The sequence below is a fragment of the Wyeomyia smithii genome, chromosome 3 (genome assembly GCF_029784165.1).
Source record: "Wyeomyia smithii strain HCP4-BCI-WySm-NY-G18 chromosome 3, ASM2978416v1, whole genome shotgun sequence".
Taxonomy (NCBI): Eukaryota; Metazoa; Arthropoda; class Insecta; order Diptera; family Culicidae; genus Wyeomyia; species Wyeomyia smithii.
In genome coordinates this window covers 16722087-16742426 of record NC_073696.1, presented here as the reverse complement: position 1 = coordinate 16742426, position 20340 = coordinate 16722087, and the positions used below count along the sequence as shown (strand labels likewise).

General features: G+C 38.7%; 1 protein-coding gene across 1 annotated transcript in view; it reads left to right on the top strand.

Annotated features, from left to right (window-relative positions):
• LOC129726439 (uncharacterized) overlaps positions 1-20340 on the top strand; it is a 54616-nt gene that overhangs the window by 15864 nt on the left and 18412 nt on the right. The window contains exons 2-3 of the mRNA XM_055683131.1: positions 19871-20086; positions 20151-20305. Coding sequence (XP_055539106.1) covers positions 19871-20086; positions 20151-20305 — 371 coding nt within the window. The remainder of the gene's footprint in view (positions 1-19870; positions 20087-20150; positions 20306-20340) is intronic.

Genomic DNA, 20340 nt, shown 5'->3' with positions numbered 1-20340 from the left:
TCGAACAAGGAAGATTCCCGATGATTTGGAAGCAGTCTTACATGTTTCCTGTGTTTAAAAGTGGTGATCGACGAAACATAAGAAATTACCGGGGCATTACCAGTCTTTCCGCTTCGTCCAAATTGTTTGAAATTGTAGTGAGCTCAAGAATCCTCTCGTGTATGAAAAACTACATTTCCTGCGATCAACACGGATTTATGCCTGGACGTTCTGTCGCCACGAACCTTTTGGATTTTACTTCGACTTGTATATCGCATATGGAGCAGAAGGCACAGGTTGACGTAATCTATACGGATTTGAAAGCAGCTTTTGATCGGATTGATCACCGAATACTTTTACGGAAGCTCTCTCGACTTGGTGTGTCGCAACAATTCATTGACTGGCTACGATCCTACTTATGTGGTCGAATACTACGAGTAAAGCTAAGTTCCTGTTTATCCTCAGAATTTACTAACACTTCTGGAGTACCACAAGGCAGTATTATGGGGCCGCTTCTTTTTCTTCTTTATTTTAACGACGTGGCATTGCTATTAGGAGCTGGGTGCAAGCTGGTTTACGCCGATGACTTAAAATTGTATTTGGCTGTGCGGTCCGTAGATGATTGTCGTGAATTACAGAGACTGCTGGATGTTTTTATTAATTGGTGTCGCAGAAATTGGCTCATAGTTAGTATTGCAAAATGCCAGGTCATGACATTCCATCGCACTGCGAAACCTATTCAGTTCGATTATGTGATTGATGGACACGTACTCAAAAGAGTTGATCACGTGAATGACCTCGGTGTCTTACTTGACGCTAAGCTAAATTTTAACTTGAACCGCTCATCTATTATTTCCAAGGCAACTCGACAGCTCGGTTTTATTAGTAAAATAGGACGTGAATTTAAGGATCCGTACTGTTTAAAGGCTTTATACTGCTCACTTGTTGGACCATTGTTGGAAAATGCGTGTTTGATTTGGTCTCCTTATCAACTTGCTTAGACTTTAAGGATCGAACGAGTACAAAAAAGGTTTATCCGGTTGGCTTTGAAAAATCTTCCCTGGCGTGATCCTGCTAATCTCCCTCCGTATTCCGAGAGGTGTCGCCTTATTAATCTTGATACGCTTGAGCGACGCAGGAAAATTCAACAAGCCTTGTTCGTGGCCAAGGTTTTAAATGGCGAAGTCGACTCCCCGAGAATCCTCTCTTTGCTGAACTTTCGTGCACCGCAACGGTCACTTCGATCTGCTGGTTTACTTCAACCCAATGTACATCGCACTTTGTTCGGATATAATGAACCTGTCACTGCATGTGTTCGAGCTTTCGCTCCAATAGAGGAGATCTTTGAGTTCGGCGAACCGTCACATAAATTTCTTCAGAATGTGTACATGTCGAATATTTTATAATTGACCATATTGTCTAATAATAGGATTAATGTTTTATGTAATGACTAAGTTGGACCCAATGTATTATTCATTTAATTCTATGTTAGATATGAACTGTTTGTCGTTTTGTTATTGACTCATTGTAACGTAAAATTTCATGTATATTTATCAAAAGATGATGGGGTTTTTATGCCTACATGAGGACAGCCTCAAATAGGCTTTTCCCCATCCACTAACTTTCATGGAGACCTATAAGGTCAGATGGAAATAGAATAATGAATAAATAAATAAATAAATAAATGTCAAGCCATTGCTTCGAGTAATTTAGGCTGATACAAATTTTAAATAGTTTTTATGTCCACGATTATTTAAGTTAGCTAAGGGGAGGGCAAAAAATAAATAAAACTGAGAGGAAAAAACCTAAATTAATCCACCTAGCGGTCAGACTCAGCCTTTCTCATTCAAACTTATTATTTGTAAAAATAGATTTACATGAATGCTTAAATCCAATAAATGTTTATCCACTCTTTGGGTTCTAAAATATTGATGTTGTAATTAAAGTATAAAATATGAAATTTGACGTAATGTTAGTACTTAAGAAATAGCGAAATAAAAGCAATGACTCTTAATTTCGAACAATTTAATCACGAGCGATGCCGGGAACGTTCAGATAATACGATACCACATTTAAATCATGTTGAGGCCATATATATTGATCGAAGCAGGTAAAGTGTTGAATAGTCTTTGAATTTCTTTTCTTTCTAAAACTTTTAAACAGCATTTCAAATTGTTATCAAGTTTGTTATTTGTAAGTTTGAGAGATGACTCATTTGTATGACACTAGTTATGTTCAAATAAGTCGTGTAATACTTGAGATAATAGACTTTCGTTGTTTTACAAATTAAAAGATAACGCTTAAGTTTGATTACAATCAAATGAAAAGGTAACGTATGGGGCAGCCAAACTTTGAAACCACGTGTTCAATCATAATTCATCAGTTAACCCTTAACTAGCCCGTTCATCTGATATCAATATTGTTCAAATCGGTTGTGTAGTTTCTAAGATAATGAAGTTTCGTGATTTTCACATTTCGATACATTACAGACGAAGTTACAGTCCGATTACAGCAAAATTCAATAGGGTGTTATGAGGTAGGTAGACCTTTTATTTGATACTAATTCTGTTGAAATCGGGTCAACCATCTCTGAAAAATATGAGTGAGTCCAAGTAAGTTGTCTTGGAATATGTTTCTTTTCATAGCTGGATTTCTCATTTTTAAACATAACAGGCAAAGTAATAATCCGTTTGTAAAAAAATCATTAGGGTCTTATGGGGCAACAAGACCTTTCATATGACACTAATTTTATAAAAATCGGGCCAGCATCTCTGAGAAACATGAGTGAGATTAAAAATTCAATAGGGTCTCATAGGGCAACTAGACCTTTCATTTGCAATTAATTTCATTTAAATCTGTTCGGTCAGACCATTCCTGAGAATAGTGAGTGCGAAAAAAGGTGCACATACACACGTACACACCCACACACAAACATATACACCTATGCATGCTTATATGCAGAAAATGCTCGATTCGTCTAACTGAGTCGAGTAGTATATGACATTCGGCCATTTGGATCACTTTTCTACTTTTTAATTAGCCAGTGATCGTTAGGAGGAAGTCAATATGTTTACTTTCATTATGTGATTTCACATTTTCATGAACAACGGACAAAGTTACAATCCGATTGCAATGAAATTTAATAACAACCTATGTGGCAACTAGACCTTTCATTTGACACTAATTTTGTGAAAATCGGTTCAGCCATCTCTGAGAAAAATGAGTGAGTTTAAACAACCTCAGGATAACTTTTCTTTACATAACTTTTGAACCATATGTTCAATCATTACGAAATTCAAAAGTTAAGGGTTCTGAAGACAGCCCGATCATTTGAAACCAGTTTCATTGAAATCGGTTGTGTGGTTTCTGAGATATTGATGTTTCGTGATTTTTACATTTTGATACATAACCTCTAAACTAAAAATCCGATTACAATGAAATTCAATAGCAACCTATGGCGCAACTAGACCTTTCATTTGCAACTAATTTTATGAAAATCGGTCCAGCCATCTCTGAGAAAAGTGAGTGAGAAAAAAAAGTTGCACATACATACACACACACACACATACATACACACATACATACATACATACAGAAAATGCTCAGTTCGTCGAAAGGGGTCGAGTGGTATATAACATTCGGCCATTGGGACCACTTTTTTACCTTTGGTTTTTCCAGTGATTGCTATACCTTTCTAGGAGAAAGGCAAAAAAGGAATAGCTTTCATAAAAAAAATTGGGTGCAAGACGTTTGGAACTTGCATGCAAAAGTGTGATGAAAAATATCACATTATTATCATTATTAATCATCCCAAGCAACAATTGAAAGATAATAAAAAAATTAATTGTGATCATTTGTTGCACTAATGAAATTCCGAGGTTTTAAGAAACAATTTTTGTTACTATGATGAAATTGTAAAGAATCAAGCAACAACTAAAGTTGCATCGCTGCTTCAAAAATCTTTACACCAACAACGTAATTCGCGAGGTTGGATTTGTTGTTGGAACGTGTAAACGGCATTTGAAAACATAACCTTCACTGAATAGATCTAGTGGTTGGAGCATATAGGTTGCCAACGTGATGCTTGCGAGATACAAAAAACAAACACACAAAAATACTTCTAAAAGTTTCTGTCATGTTCTGAAGCGATGTAACAGCAACTTTTGCTCGATTGTTCGCCTTGTATTTGTTTTTGAGATGAGGTTATTTACTGCGTTGTAACTTTTGGGTACTTGGACTAGAAGTCGTCCAAAAAGTGTGGGTCTCTAAAACGAAATGTGATAAATTGCTTTGAATTTCATTATCACGCTGAGGTACTGATGAATTGAAGAAGCAAAATGAAAACTGGTAATGATCAATAGCATGACAAGGGAAGCAATATATAAAACTGAGCCATGCACTTGCAAGTGTTTCTACAGCAAACGACGTAAATAGTACAAACGAGAAAAGTGAATAGTAATTGATAACTGGGTGGATAACTGGGTAAACTGGAGAACTGGAGTTTGACATTTTACAATCTAACTACAACGCCATGAAGTTTCTATTGCGCCCTAGTTGCTGCTACGATGCATCTTCTTAGCTGAAATTTCACCATGCAGCATTTACCATGTTGTTATCAAATTTCATGCCTTAGTTCATATACATTACGGTTTCATTTTTGAAACTTGTGTTGAAACAACGAAAATGTTGCAATTGGCTCCACCTCCTGCGCTTTTTTTGTCATTGTATATGAAACGTAGATGTAACTGCAACTTAATTTCGCATAAGAATTTGTTGCTGTGATGTACAAAGTTCATAATCGAAACAAATTTTGCTGCTTGGGATTTGGCTTGCATTTTGATGACATTTTCACTGTCACTTCAATCATGTGACTTACATTTCTTACAGTTCTCTAAAAATTATATCATAAAATAACGCTAAGGAGAATTCTATGAAATTGATCAATTCGAGATGCGACTTCCGGTTTCTCGTAAACATTCTAAAATTGCCAAATATCACCTAACACGGATATTTCTGAAATAGAGATGATGACAGAGGTCGGAAACCGATCTCAGATTTCATTCAGAATTTTAAAATAGTATCTTTCAGTGCCTGCGAAACTGCCTGAATTGACCAAACATTTCCGAAATTAGGAAGAAGGTAACATTTGGAGTCAAAGCCCAACCATTGGCCAGGTTTTGACTCCAAATGTTACCTTTAAATCCAAGATGACGACTCCCGATACGTAAGAAACAGTTAAAAGTTGCAAAATAGCATCTAAAATATAGATATTTCTGGGGTAGGTATGATACCCCGAGATCAGAAAAAGACTCTTGATGACATTTTGAACTTTGAGATGACGACTTCCGGCTTTCGAAATCTACCCAAAATTACTAAATGATATCCAATTCGGATATTTTTAATTCGGACAAAATTGCTTTTAATTGACCCCAGATGCCATTTTCAAATCTAAGAATTGTTGAACGGGCAGTAAACTGAGAACTGATTCTAAATTTAAACCCTTTTATTCCCAGTGACACCGAGTACTTTCTTCTAGTTATTCATGAAGCTTGTTTTGGATTACTTAAAGCACACACAGTACAGTAAAGAGTGATCTATAGTTTTTTGTTAAAAAAAAGTTTAGCCAAAAATAGAATCTTCTGTAACACGATTTAAAAAAAAAACTTTTTAAAATAAATAATTTAATAATTTTAGCTCATTTTGTCATTTGATTTTAATAGACGCCGCACTACTTCGACAGGTTTTGCACAAAAACACTGTAGAAAAGCGGTCGAGTAAAACCACTGCTGAAGTAGTCTGATATCCTGTTGAAATCGAATGACAAGATGAGCTAAATATAATTAACTTTTTCGCAAAATGTTACAAAGCAATTTGTTGCTAGTTCACATTTGCGTATAGCGAGTAAAATATCCTCTATTAGTTGCGTAAGTAGCAGGTGAGGTAGGACTTCCTAATTGAGCGTTTCTATGTTACTTTTTACAACTATGAGACCGAGCGTTGTCATGCACTAGAATCACTTTTTCGTGCCTCTGCTCGAGTTGCAGCCCTTTTTCGCGCAGTGATCAGCCTAATCGTATCAATTGAAGTCGCAACCGTTCTCTAGTGATAGTTTTGTTCGGTTTCAACAGCTCATAAGGCGTCGTACACAAATTACGTAACGCATGAAGGGAAGGAGGTGTTTGGGTAGAAGGAGGGGGGTGATTAGTTCACACAGTTACGTAACTGTGATGTTTGCTCAAAATTACAAATTTTGTGGGAAGGGCAGGTTTTTTAGCGTTACGTAATTTTAGAGGAGGAAAAAATATCAAACGTTACTCATTATTTCATATGAAGGAGGGGGTCTAAAATCTAGGTCTTTAGCGTTACGTATATTGTGTACTACGCTTTATAAATAACACCAACTAGGTCGCACTAATTCGGCCGAGCTGGCGACGCAGAAGTATGACCGGTTAATCGCTGTAATAAATTCTCTTGTTATCACCCTTCACGATGCGATAAAGAAAACTCTTCCTCGTTTGCCGCGGGAAAACGACGCTCAACGTTTTGTAGCTTCAAAACAACAGAAACCCGAATTTCTTGTTTTTGAATCACCCCAAAGCTTGCTGTAACGTTAGGTAGGGGAAAGAGAAGTGAAGAAAGACAGTAATCTTCACTTAAGCAACAGAAAGGCCAGAACGTACCGTGAAGGGGCGAGTTTTCAACTATTCTGAAACTTCCGTTGCCCGGCAGGCACTCCTCTGAGCGGGTACTTTCACCTGCGTAGACCTCAATCGAATAATTGAGCCACACCAGGGAACTGAACAAAAATATCTTTCGAAACCAAGATGGAATGATTTATAATGATGATAATCGGCCATCTTTCGGCGAGTAGACGTGCTCGTACGCTCGTACGCATACAAGTTTTTTTCCGAAATGCGGGATAAGGAATCTCTTACAAATCGCGCGACTTGCGACGTTTTTGCAGATGATCTAAGTCGTCGTTCTTTTCGCTGGTTACCTTTCGCCACCTTTCTTCGTTGTTGGAGTCGTCACTGGGCTTGATTTGAGCGGTGCAGCGAAAAAAGCAGTAGTAGCTTTGAACGCTGATTCTACATCCGTGTTTCTCCCCCTAGCGCATCCTAGTCGAAAGAAAGCAGATCGTGAACGCAAAAATAACCAAACTGTGGGCTGGAAAAGAATCTTGAAGGCCAGATCTGTAACCTCGTTTCAATTCAATCGCTTGTAAATGTTTTGGTATATAAACTTTTTGATACTGAAGCAAGCTGCTCCTGCGTTTGACATGAATCCTTATAGCACAAATCCTTCAATTTAGTACCTTCGAATGTGTATGGCCTTCCTTAACACAGACATTCGGTCAAATCAAAATTACCACTTAAAAAAGACCAATCACAGCACGTTGTTTCACTTCGAGTAGCATTTCCGTATTTTTTTCAACTATCGATACGCTCTTTCGACGTAAAATAACCTCACTCAAGATTAATGGGGGTGTAAAATGAAAATCTAAGAATGGAAAACAGGGAAAATATGTCCAATTCAAATGCTCACAAGTCGGTTAGTTTTTAACGGAAACGTTCTTGCACCAATCGACTGAAAAATTATCCACGCATCCGCCCAATTGCAGAAAATTGTAATTTGGTTATTCGAATCATTGTACTATAAAAACAAGCCATGTTGAAACGCATATTCCGACCTCTGATTGCTCGTTTAATGCTTGCTTCCTCTAACTCATGGGCTATATAAGAGCCTGTCCCTGCTCAATGAAATCAGTTTACTCTTGGATGGCCACTAGGACGATCCTTACTAAGTGGTAGTGGATAGCTGCGGTAGTGATGATAACAGCGTCACCGGTAGGTTCAACGGCTCTATTTTCTCAAGTAAAAAGCTGCCTTTGTGCGGTAACGGCACCATTAGCGGTGGGTGCATTGGCTAGCACTTCCTTCAGTAAAAAGCACTGCCGCACAACAACATTGTTAATATCTCTTGGTTTCAACCGGGACCAAACATAAATAAGCTAACTGTGCTCATCTAGTCAGCCGGCTGAATATACATTAAACCGAAAATAGCTAAATAGAGACGGGTAGGGGTTGAACGTATGATCGCGTCACTTATCAAAGTGAATCCAGATCCAACGAGCCCTGCCCTACTACCAAAAACCTTCTTCCTGTGACTTTTGTGAAGATGAAGAGGTTAATACGGTCTCCATATAGCGAGGGTCACACTAACATCCCTTCCCTCTTCCCACCTGATTGCAAGGACGTGGCCGGCGTCGTTATTGATCCTTCAAAGTATCGAATCACAATGATTAGTACAATGAGAATGGTCGGTGACTTAGTTGACTCACTGTGCAATTTTACTGATTCGGATCAATCACGGAGTGCAACCATTAATATGTGCAGTCAGTCAAGCTAAGCTAAGCTAGGCTAAGCTAATGAAAAGCTCTGCCGCACAACAAACGTTTGTGCTGCAATACACGAGCGTTTTTGGGATACCGACGATCAAAATGTATGGACTGCCATACGACACTAAAACGCATAATAAACGTGGACAGCTATGGGGAGGACGGTGGGATTATGCGTAATGTCCACGGTTCATACAAAGTTTTTAGATTTTATATGGGTAGTTATCCACGGAGGGGGAAGAGGGAGGAGGGGTAAAATCGTTAAATAACTGTTCACGTGGAATGTGTATGCCCCCTGATCAAATCTTGAAAATTGTCATGCCCTAATAACTAGAACACTGTATTATTGAAAATGGTTAAGCCTTGTTGAAACGAAAATCGCGATTAGTCTCGCTTTTCCTAATACGACCGACATAATATTATACCTAGTTACCTGTAAATGCTCTATTATAAGAGGCTGCTTGTACTCGAACCACTCGGTTTACTAGTGGATGGCCACTAGGAAGGTCCTAACTAAGTAATAGCAGCGGCAGCACTACTTCTACTAGTACAAAATAACAGAAGAGTTGTAATCAAAACCACAACCGCAAGGTTAACATAGAACTGCATAGCAATCGTTACAACACTTGCATTGTTGCGCATTCGGGAGTGATTTTTTTTATTGATAGACGCTTATTCTAGACTCTCTTCTGAATGTTTATAACTTTTATCCAACACTAATAAAATAGCTCTCTGGAGCATTGAATTTCAAAATGACCGTAAATCGATCCCAAATGTCATTTCAAATCTTTTCAGAGTCATCACACCATCCAGAGAGTTATTTTATTAGTACACTAAGGTCGTTTTTACGCGGGGGACTCGTTCTAAATTTGTATGGCCCGGATAAAAAACGACACTTTTTAGTTGCAAATATTACAAAGAAAACCGTCTTGAAACGTTTAAACCTCGTTTGAACATGATAGTGGCCAATCTAAAGACCAAAATGCAATATTTTAAATTTTGAGTATTTACACCAAAAATTGTGTTTTTTTTTTTTTTGAGAACTGATATATGATGACTCGTGGCCTAAAACGGAAAACGTGATTGAAATGAGGTCGATATCTTGTACCGGTTTTGAGTAATGGAGGAAAGCAACCCGCGTGAAAAAACAACCTAACTGTATTGAATAAAAGTTATTGTTATTGATGCAATGCAAGGAATGTAACAAACAATCTTGTGTAGTTCTACGTCAACCTTGCGGTCGTTGCTTTGCGTACAATCCTTCGATTATTTTTTTTTTTTTGACGTAGGACTACGTCTATCTGGAAGTTAGATACCTGATATGAAAATCTAGTAATTCAACCAGGGAAAAGTTTTCAGGTTTTGAGCGCTTATATTTCAGTCATCAGGTAATTGAGGTTTTGACATCAATTGATCAGAAATTATTCTACGGTTAAATTTATGTAACAAAAACAACCTATTGTTCGAGATACATTATTGAAAAATTGGTAAATAACATCGATTGTCTTAACCCTCTAGTGCCCAATTTAATTTCTAGACGGGCTTCGGATAAAAAAACTATGAATCATTATAAACACTTTTTAGGTATTTATTGAAGCTTTTCAGAACCTCGACTGAAGGCCGCCAAATGGCGGCATTGGGAACTAGAGGGTTAAACATATCAAGCAACAAATCACTACCTCTCATCACAAGCACAGCCGACACAAACGGATACAACCTATCTGACTTCGTAGTCCTACGCCATGCGGTCGTGTCTTTGATACCACCCTTATACTATTTTTTTTTTTTTTTTTTTTGAATGAAATGAGGAAAATAACACTTCCCGCAAATATCTCAGTTTGGTTCGCCACGCTTTGAATAGGGCAAAATCGACCAGCACCTACTGCTGGCGTTATTAATTAAAAAACAGAGAGAACTTAGTAACGCACTTAATAAATCCGTAGAGTATTGCAAATCTACGGAATTCCACGGAATTTTTCTATTTGTGCATTATAATGAAAAAAATTATATAAAAATGAAAAAAATTATATAAAAAATTATATTCATTGAAAAAACCCTGAAAAAAATTAAAATTCCCAGATAAATGTAATCGTTCAGTCAAAATAACATTGTAATTGAACTTTCACTTATTTTGTCCAAAATATTACCATTTGGCTCTATAATCTTTATCATATTATAATTTTAAATTTTTAAGTTTGTTGCCCGCAGTGAATTTGTTGAGATAATGGTAAATATATGTGGTTCATAGTAATAACTAACAGTTTGCAAATTTCTCATCGCGGTTTAATATGAAGAATTAAAAAAAAGCATTTATTGTTAATTAGGCACGACACCGTTACAAACAAGACTACAAAATCACGGACTCGAACCAATAGAGCCATTCTACTAATTTGATTTTCGTGGCTTGATTTTTAAAACTGTCTCATGATGGCTATCTATCAATCCATAAGTTTAAACCCCTAGTATGATTCTGAAGTGTTAATGGATCAAAACTGTAAATCACGCTTCTTGTCGAATCTTTGTGGATTTGTTCACAATAGATGTCCTAACCTAACCTGTTTTGAGGTTAGTATAAAATTATAAGATTCTTCATTTTCGGAGATTCGGGCTTTTGTAATATCCGTTGCCGTGTTATTTGATATTCATCATTTCGGCAATATGGAAATGTGCTCCGTACCTACTGATGTTATTCCACACAACAAACCATAATGTACAATTTAGTGCGATTTTTCGTTGCTGGCAATTTTCCACCCACTCGACTCAGTTGATGTTCTATCTATCTACCCATGCGCAAGTTGTTTACCGGCTTCCGCACGAGCAATAGCGTCATTACGATTGATCACGACGCTTAATGGCTATTGTTATTGTTGTTGTTGCGTACTGTTTTCGTCGGTGTCATCATTTTCCGCTCGGAAAACTTCCGAAATGAGTCTTATTTGCCTTCAGCCGGTTTGTCGGTCCAACCTCGACGATCAAATGACATCAATTACACTTGCGAGAAGAAGGTTTCCAGTACTAGCCAAACGATCACGAACCGATCAAGGCGAGCAATCGACTCTTCTAGATGGAGGTAATATGATTTTTCCGCACCGCTGTTGTTACGTTGTTTACTTTCTTATTAATTTGTTGCCACTTGAGGTGAGCTTGAGTCGAAGGTTTGCGGCAATAGAATTGATGAGTCACGGCACACGGTAAGATATTTCGCGGGAAGGCAAAACTGCGTTCTGTCTGCAGGAGTACCTGCTGATTGAATAACAAGCACGAGTTTTCAATGTGTTAGCCATGGGTGTGATATTGGATCCACGAATAGCGGCTGTCAAAATAATTGTCTTGAACGTTTCAGAAGGTCTCAAGTACTAATATATTCGCGTACTTCTACACGGTGATGTTGCGTACTTCAGATCACTCACTTAGAGGTTGAACGAAATTGTAATTGAATTTTCATTTGTTCTGCACAGAATATTGACTCTTTGTTTCACCAAAGTTGAATAAATATGTTGTTTATTAGTCTGTCATGTTGATTTCACGTTAAAATAAAAATTAAATAAATATAATAGAACTTATCACTTGAGTTGGATCTGCTAGTATAATCTTTTTAATCACCGGAAATTATAATTGTTTGCGATATCTGTCTCTCTTTCAAACCTAATTAAATTTACAACCTAATTAATAGCGAGAACCGAAGTTCTAATTCAGTATATTGCGTAGTCAGTATAGCCTGGTCTGCTTTTTTCCACAAATTTAAACCCATCCAATTGCCGCACTGCTGATTGCGCGTCGGGAAGCGATTTTTGACAACTGCCCGGCACGCAGAATTATTGATAACCATCATAACGAGCACTAACGAGACTAATATGTCTGAGATTACCGGCATTTTCAGTGCAGTGCGGTTTGTATGCCCGGGTGCGTACCAAGAGTAGGCCGACGTAGCCGATCATGGTGATGATGATGATGATGGTGGTGGTGGTGGGACTCTGCGACAACCGCGAAGCTGTCAATTACTCTGCACGGCATTTGTTAGAGTATAAGAGTACTCAGTACAGCACAGCATAAACCTGCATCCGACGGCGGTGGTGCTTCTACTGCTGCTTGCTAGGTCAGCGCTCTCGGTATCGGCATAAGGGTGTCGCTGCGGAACCGTCATACGATTGAACGGCGCGCGCTTTTTTTGTTGTCTTTACCAATGGTATGGGGGGATGTGCTGCTGCTACTCTATTATGCTGACAATGACACATTTCAATGCGAGCTGAGTTTGCTTCGAGTTTCCCTGGATTGGATTCGAATCGGTGTGTTGGAATATGAATGGCGTAGTATGTGCAGAATCAGTGGATAAAAACTATTGAACAGTCTCCGTTCGGGGTCAAGCGAGAATCATTTCAATGTAACTATTCACAATAAGAGATCAATTTATAATGCTTTTATTCGGTGCTAATTTGCTAAGCATGCTAATCAAACAAAATGACAGATTCTCAGCTACCGAGATCCGATATATCGCCAGCCTTGATTGATAGAACTGGAACTGACAGTTGCGGATTAGTTTCGGTTCAGTGGACTCGACATTGACCCAGCATGGTATCCGCGTCCAGCTTGGAAAAGGTAATCTATCAATACCCCCATACGGCAATTATTGATGAGCTGTGCAGATTGCCTTCGATTTTCATTGCATGATTTTCGCTTCAATGTCGGCCATCTATCGTCGGCACGGTTGGCCAATTCAGTTGAGTACCTGCTGCTGAACTGCGACCAGCGAGATAAATATTGGTGAACACTGTGTGTGCGATGCTGGCGGCAATTAACAATTACTAGGTGTGGGTCTGTTTGGTTGTTAATACAATTCATGGACTTTCACCTAAAAAATATTTCAGCATAAAATGGATAAAATATGTTTTTGACACAACAGCGCTCTATTTTTTGCGATACTTACAATCTGCTATGGGAAAAATTTTGGATTACTATTTTCAACGACCGAACCTTTCTTATCCTTTTGAATGAAAACCGAATTGCTTGGCATGCCAGTGCAATTCGAATTCGCCTAAACTGCTGTTGTTTCGCGTGTATTTTCTACCTCTAATGATGTTGTGATTTTGTAATAGAACTTAATGGAAACATAGCCTATGGGGGGGGGGGGGAGCTCATAGCCTCAAGGTTACAGAGTCCGCTTTGACAAGCGAATGGTTATAAGTTAAATCAGATCGTTTGGTGTCAGAGGGACTTTTACGCCTGAGTTTTTTTCTAAGGTCCCCTTCCAACCCCCTACTTGACGCTTCCCTCACGCCAAGTTCCAGAAAACAAACTCCAACAGAGTTGAAGGAATACCTCTCCAGGTAGTAGCAGTAATATGAGTTGATCTATTTTGTTACTGTTTTTTTTTTTTTTTTGGGGGAAGCATTTAAATTACAACTTTTTCGTTTAGAACCAAAATGAATTAAAGCAGTGAAAAGTATGAAATTATTCAGAAAACACATTCTAAATGTTTAAAAATGTTTAATTATCTATCTATGTTTAGAATGAAGATTATAAGTCTTATTTATTCCGTGCTTTCAGTGAAGAGTTTGATCAAATTATAAAAATATTGATATTCCAAAAAAATGCTGGGTGTGTGCATTAATATCTTGTTCGATAGTTAGAATGTTTTCCAAACTTGTGATCAAATCGATAAAGAAATAGCCTTTGATGAAAAACTATTTTGGCAGTTCGCGGTCGTGTAACAGATACAACCCTTCACTTTCACTGCTCTCACTTATTTACTGGTTTAACGATTATTCCTCAAACCGAAACTTGATTTGGGATTCCTATATGTTTTTGAATTAAAGGCAAGACACTTTGACGTTAGACTAACGTCTATCTCGAAGTTAGGCACCTGAAGTTCAATTCAACTAGAGAAAAGTGGTCAGGTTTTGAGCGCTTATATATCGGTCATTTCTTTCCAGAATATCGAGACTTTGGCATCAACCGATCAGAAACTTTTTTACGGTTAAATTTATGTAACAAAAACAACCTATTGTTTTAGATATACCATTGAAAAAATGGTAAATAACATCGATTGTCTAAATCATACCGAGCAACCAATCATCCAAGCACAGCCGACACTAACGGATACAACCGATCTGACTTTGTAAACGACTTGTTGTTGTTGTTTTACTTTCCTTGCCATTCCCTATACTTAAAAACTCCTCCCTCTATCCTAATAATTAACGAAACCTTGATATAAAAGGTACCCTTCTAACATCATTCATTTGTTTATTGACCGGCAAAGCGGACGGTTTTTTCTGGAGCAGCAGAAAGCGGTTGGTGGCAAATATTGGTCGTTTACAAAAGCGCACACCATCGAACTAAATTTCCTAGTCGTTCGTATGTAAGGATTGCTATAGCACGTGTGTGGACAGCTATACTGCCGTTCCAAGCATAGTTGTCCCATGTTCTACACAAACGCTATGTATGCTGGGACAGTTATGCTTGGAACCGCAGTATAGTGGGTGTTAATAGAAGATTTAGTATTTTCTCGTTTTTTCATTAACACTTCATTAAAAATATCAAAACGCCTAAACGAACACGGTTGTACAGCAGCGTTTTAAACTTCAACACTAAAGTTTTCTCAATGAGCATACATTTAATTTTCGTTTTTGTTTCTCGATGCACGGTTCTCGCACACAGAGAAAAAAAAGAACTTGTCTCTACCGTGAAAACTAACAAAGCATTTAGAAACGCTCTAAATCGTAATTAAAGATGTAATATATTTTCCTGTCACTCGCCAAAACCTACGCAAAAAGCGTGTAATTGAGTTCTTGTTTTTTTAAGTTATTGAAATAAACGTAATATCTTAAAATACATAAAGTTATATGCTGGCCTGGAGCCAACCAATTCGCTGAATTAAATGATTGCTTTAGTACTGCAGCTACGAAGAAAGGTTTTTCTGAAGTGACAGCGTTTATATAAAAGATCCATTCTTTAAGTATATATTATTTTTTATAACGCTTTAACGTCTCCGCAATTAAATATGCACTGTTAGATAAAATTGCAGAAAATACTAGAGCTACAATTCCGTCTACTATTTGTTTTAATGGAATATAAAAATACCGTAGTCCAACGACATGCAGTCGTGTCTTGTATACCAACTTCCTACTTTTTTAGCTCAGAAAAAAGAAAACATAATCACAAAATCTTCCTTCTAATATGTTTACGTTGGAAAATTTGCATTTTTTTTAATTTTGTCAAATTTTTTATGAATTCAGCCTGTCATGGTAATTATTTGGTGCTACTATTTCTATACAGGGTGTTCAACAAGTTCGAATACCCTTTTAAAAATGTGTTAAAAAATGAAGATACAAGATATTCTTTCCTGAATCAATATTTATTCAGCAGTGTTTATTGAGAACCTTTACGACTGGGAGCTGGGAGCATGCTATCTGACAAACTTTAGACGTTTTCTAAAAAAATAACGCGCGGTACGCACCTGGTCCATCGGCATCTCGTCCAAGATCTTGGAAATAGGCTCTTTGAATTGGTCCTTCGTACTCACTTTATTTTCACTCTGAATACCAGTGTTCGATAAACACCAGAGGGAGCTTCACACGCCTGGATACGAAATCTTATCTAAGTAACTTTAATCGTGGTAAAAAAATACAACTTAAAATCTTTATCTAAAAATTGTATCTTCACTACGGATATAGAAAAAATCCAAATCAATCATTGTGAGCTGTTGAAACCGAACGGAACTATCATTGGGAAACAATACCGTGTTCAATTGATGCGATTAAGTCGAGCACTGCGCAAAAAAACGACCAAATACGAGCAAAGTCACAAATAAGTGATTCTACTGCATGAGAGTTGATGCGGTCTATACGGACTCAAAAGTTGCATTTCATGGTGTTGATCATGGAATAGTTTGCACTAAATTAGATGAAATTTAACTGAGATGGATTAATTCGTATTTTCGTGATCGCAGAACTGCCATTAAACAGGGTACGTCGAAATATAGCTTGTTCTGTAGCAACTCTGGAGTACCCCAAGGCAGTATTCTAGGACCTCTACTGTTTTCCTTATGTATCAACGATGTAACCAGGCTATTGCCCCTAGGCACGAGACTATTGTGCGCTGATGACACTTAAATCTATAAGCTCATTAAAACTAACAACGACTGCACCAGACTTCAAGGGCTAATTGACCTTTTCCCAGATTGGTGGTGCCTTAGTCATATGTCGACTAGTATTCCGTAGTGTTCCGTAATCAGTTTCAACCGAAAAAAATTTCCTCTGGTTTATGATTAACACCTTGCTGGAAGGAACTTGATGGGCTGTGACGTTGTCATTGATTTTAGTGTTATGACATGACACTAAAACTTACTTTAAGGCAACTTTATACTTAGGTTATCAATAAAACCAACCGATAGCTTGGCCTAGTTATGAGAATTGGCAAAGAATTTGATAATCCTGGTACCATGAGAGCAATTTATTGTTCACTGGTACGTTCCATACTGGAGTCTGCTTGCGCCGTGTGGGACCCATATTACGAGTTTTGGACCCAACGTATCGACCGTGTGCTAAAGCTTTTTGTCCGAAACATTTGCCACTCCATACCATGGAGAAACCCTGATATACTAACGTTTGCATTTGAAGGAATGGATGTTTGCCGGATGGTTTTAAAAACAAAACTAAGACAGATAATTGAATTCAATAAAGTTCTCATGGAAGGTAATTATATTAGTTTACTTATAACAAAATTCTACGCCCTTGCGAACGGCCTTCCAGCAGTAACCCGGATTATTCGCCATGGCTGACAAAAACATACATGTAGGCATGTTTTCGAATTCTTTCTTCCTTTCAATTATCAATTCCTCCTCAGTTTTCGCAACAAAATTTTGGAGTAGATCTAACGCTTCAGGTTTACCCAGAAATCCTCGATGAAACGCGAGTTCGCCGACTTAGATACCACATCGATATTCTGCCACTCCATCTCCTCCAATGATCGCTTCGACTAGTGGATCGACACCAGATTCGGCCAGAACATCGCGGTTTCGGGTTTTTGGTATTTTTCAAGAACGACGCAACTTCCGGCAGGCACTTCGTACAATAAATTTCCCCGTTCACGGCTAGTCCGGAGCGAAAGAAGAGCGGCTTTTACATACCCTTCTCGCCGATTGTCAGCCACAGCAGCACCTTCTTGGGGAACTTGGTGTGTGAAGTGAACTTCACCTCGGTGTTCAAGCCCTTCGTAGGGGAAGTAAAATACAAAGTGCCCTGCTAGTCGTTGCCATCCAGGGTGGGACAGATCGTCGTCCATCACCACCACCACGTCGTGATTTGCCGTGAAAATCGACTTGACCATCTTATTTAGGCGCTGCCGCTGCGTCATTGCCTGCAGCTCATAACATGTAGGGCCATGTTTGCCAAATACTTTTTCACTGTTTGGCCAGTTGCACCGACCTCCCGGCTAAGCGCACGCAGTGATGTAGCTACGTTTCTCTCGGTTTTCCTCTTCAGCATCCTTTGGAACTTGTTGTCGTTCAGGGTTGTCGGCCGCCCGGAACCGGGCTTTTTTTCGATGCTCTGATTGTTGTCCAATAGTGCCAAGATGTTGTAGATGCCGGAACGGGCGTATCCAGTGCTCACGAACTGCCGCACGATTACCGTTTTCGACGCGGCGAGGTGCCGTTCTTTGAAATAACGCTTCTGAACAGAGTAGCCTTACTGTTTTCGCCATAACGGTTAGAGTTAGCTGCTGATTTATGGGTTACTAGGATTGATGCTGAACAGGTAGTTTCGTCAGGTTTTGGTTTTGACGTAGGACTACGTCTTTGTTTTCTATACTTTTGTGAAATTGAAAATTAAACTGGCAAATGTTACGTCAGATTTCAAACGATTATAGCAAGCGAACGACCTAATGCATCTTAGTCATTTATATGTCGGTGGATAGATAAAATGTGTAACAATTGTTTGATATAATGTTTAACATTGTTGCTTTACTGCTTAATGGTGAAAAGTTCCAAGGTCAAGCTTCCCCATACATTTCCCTCGCTATTGGCTTGCTTCCTGAGCACGGATAACAATAATGTGGACGGAATATACTCCACTGCCTACATATTTTGACTCAACAAAGTGTTTTGGTTTGTTTGTCTTTCTCTAAGCTGCGTGGCCACGCCTTAATGGCAAAAATCTACTCTGAACTCGATACAAAAGACTGTGTGTAGAAAATTCGACTTCAGTCTAGTTTGTCACACAATAGCGAGTGGAGTATAGCTGTTAGAGGTACGCGACATTGAGAAACGAGAGCTGCATACGAGTCAACTTCCAGGCACTGCGGAGCATGTTACCTTTATTTTGCACACCGGAGGTGTCGAATGAATTGTTGAAAATGAATAACAATAATAAATAATGACAACGCTCGGTCTCATACCGTCAAAGTCGGTAAAACTCACATAGAAAAGCTTAAATGGGAAGTCCTACCTCACCAGCCACATTTCCCAGATATTGCATTTTCCAACTGGCACATGATCTGTTTGATCAGCAGTTCTGTTCATATGAATAAATCAAAAAATTGTTTGATTTGTGGAAAGCCTCAAAATACAAACAATTTCATCGTAACGGTAGTCGAATAAAAATGCCAATAATATGGGATAAAGTTGTAGCTAGTGAGGGGAATACTTTGAATGATTTATAGGTAACTATTTGTTCGAGATAAAGTTGCATTTCTAGTTCTTCTTCAAGGCCCAAATATATAGTTATTTTTCTTAAGAAAACCCCCGAGCCCCTATATAATTAAAGAAATAAAAATCCCGAAAACTAATTTTCGTCTTACTGCGTAGAAATGTTTTGCTGGAGTAGAGATTCCCGTAAATGACATCCGGTCACCGTCGAATTATATTAAGCTAAACTTAAATATAGTTTACATTCCGTTCCGTAGTTTTTTTGCGAATAATGATGCCTCATGTGAGACGCAGAAACCCATAGAAGATATTGGAGGTCAGGGTACGTCTTATTTAAATATGTTCCTATCTACAAATTCGTGTAACTACCCGATGATTATAAACAACATGTAACACATGTTCCTATACAACTCGATTGTCTGCGACTGTCAGTTCCATTAACCCTCCAATTGCGATGGTAATTCCGTGGGTTGCTTACAACAAACATAGTGTGAAAAACAAGTGCAAAACCTTGCACTGGTTCCCCCTCTCGGCCCAATGTGTCTGTCATCGTTATCGAACTAAATCATCACCACCCGAGACTGGTGACACTACCGTGGTGAAATAATTTTACACAAAGCCCACACGAAGTCATACAGATGTCACTCTGGCACGACGAGAAGCGTCACGCGGGGAACATCGTTAAATTGCGCGATTGAGTCATCACCTGTCGGCTTCAAGCCCGTGCTGTGGGTGAAGGTCTACCGTATGCAAGTTTGCGTACCTAATGATGCACTATTTTCCACATTTTCGAATGAATGAATGCGCTTGATTCTTGAGTAAAATTTTCGCTGTTTTCTTATTTATTGCAGCCAGCAAAGATAGCAAAAGCAACCCCGCGGATGATGCAGAGTTCGTCGTAGTCCCGTTGGAGCATCAGAGGCCATCCTACTTCAACCGCTATCCGAGCAGCTTTGACGCATTCGATGGTGTGTTGGATACTGACGATTTCCCTCATCAGGGTCAGAGTCCGATCTTCTTCCCATCGATCAACCCGTTCACGTGGCAGTTCTCGTCTTATCTCGACGGTGAGTTTATCCACTATGCGTACGCATTTTTCAGCAATCAAAAGCTTTTTTTTATATCTCGTAGATCTGATGAGACGGTTCCGTGATCGCTTTGCCGGTTCGTGGAATCCGTTTTACGGTGGAAGCGACTTTGCCCCGTCCGGACCAGGACTCTGGCCAATCGATATCCCGGATGACTCTTCCGAAGGTGGAAAGACCAATACGACATCCACTGTTAAAGTAAGCAAACTGATATTTGCCTCGAACTCTGTTTT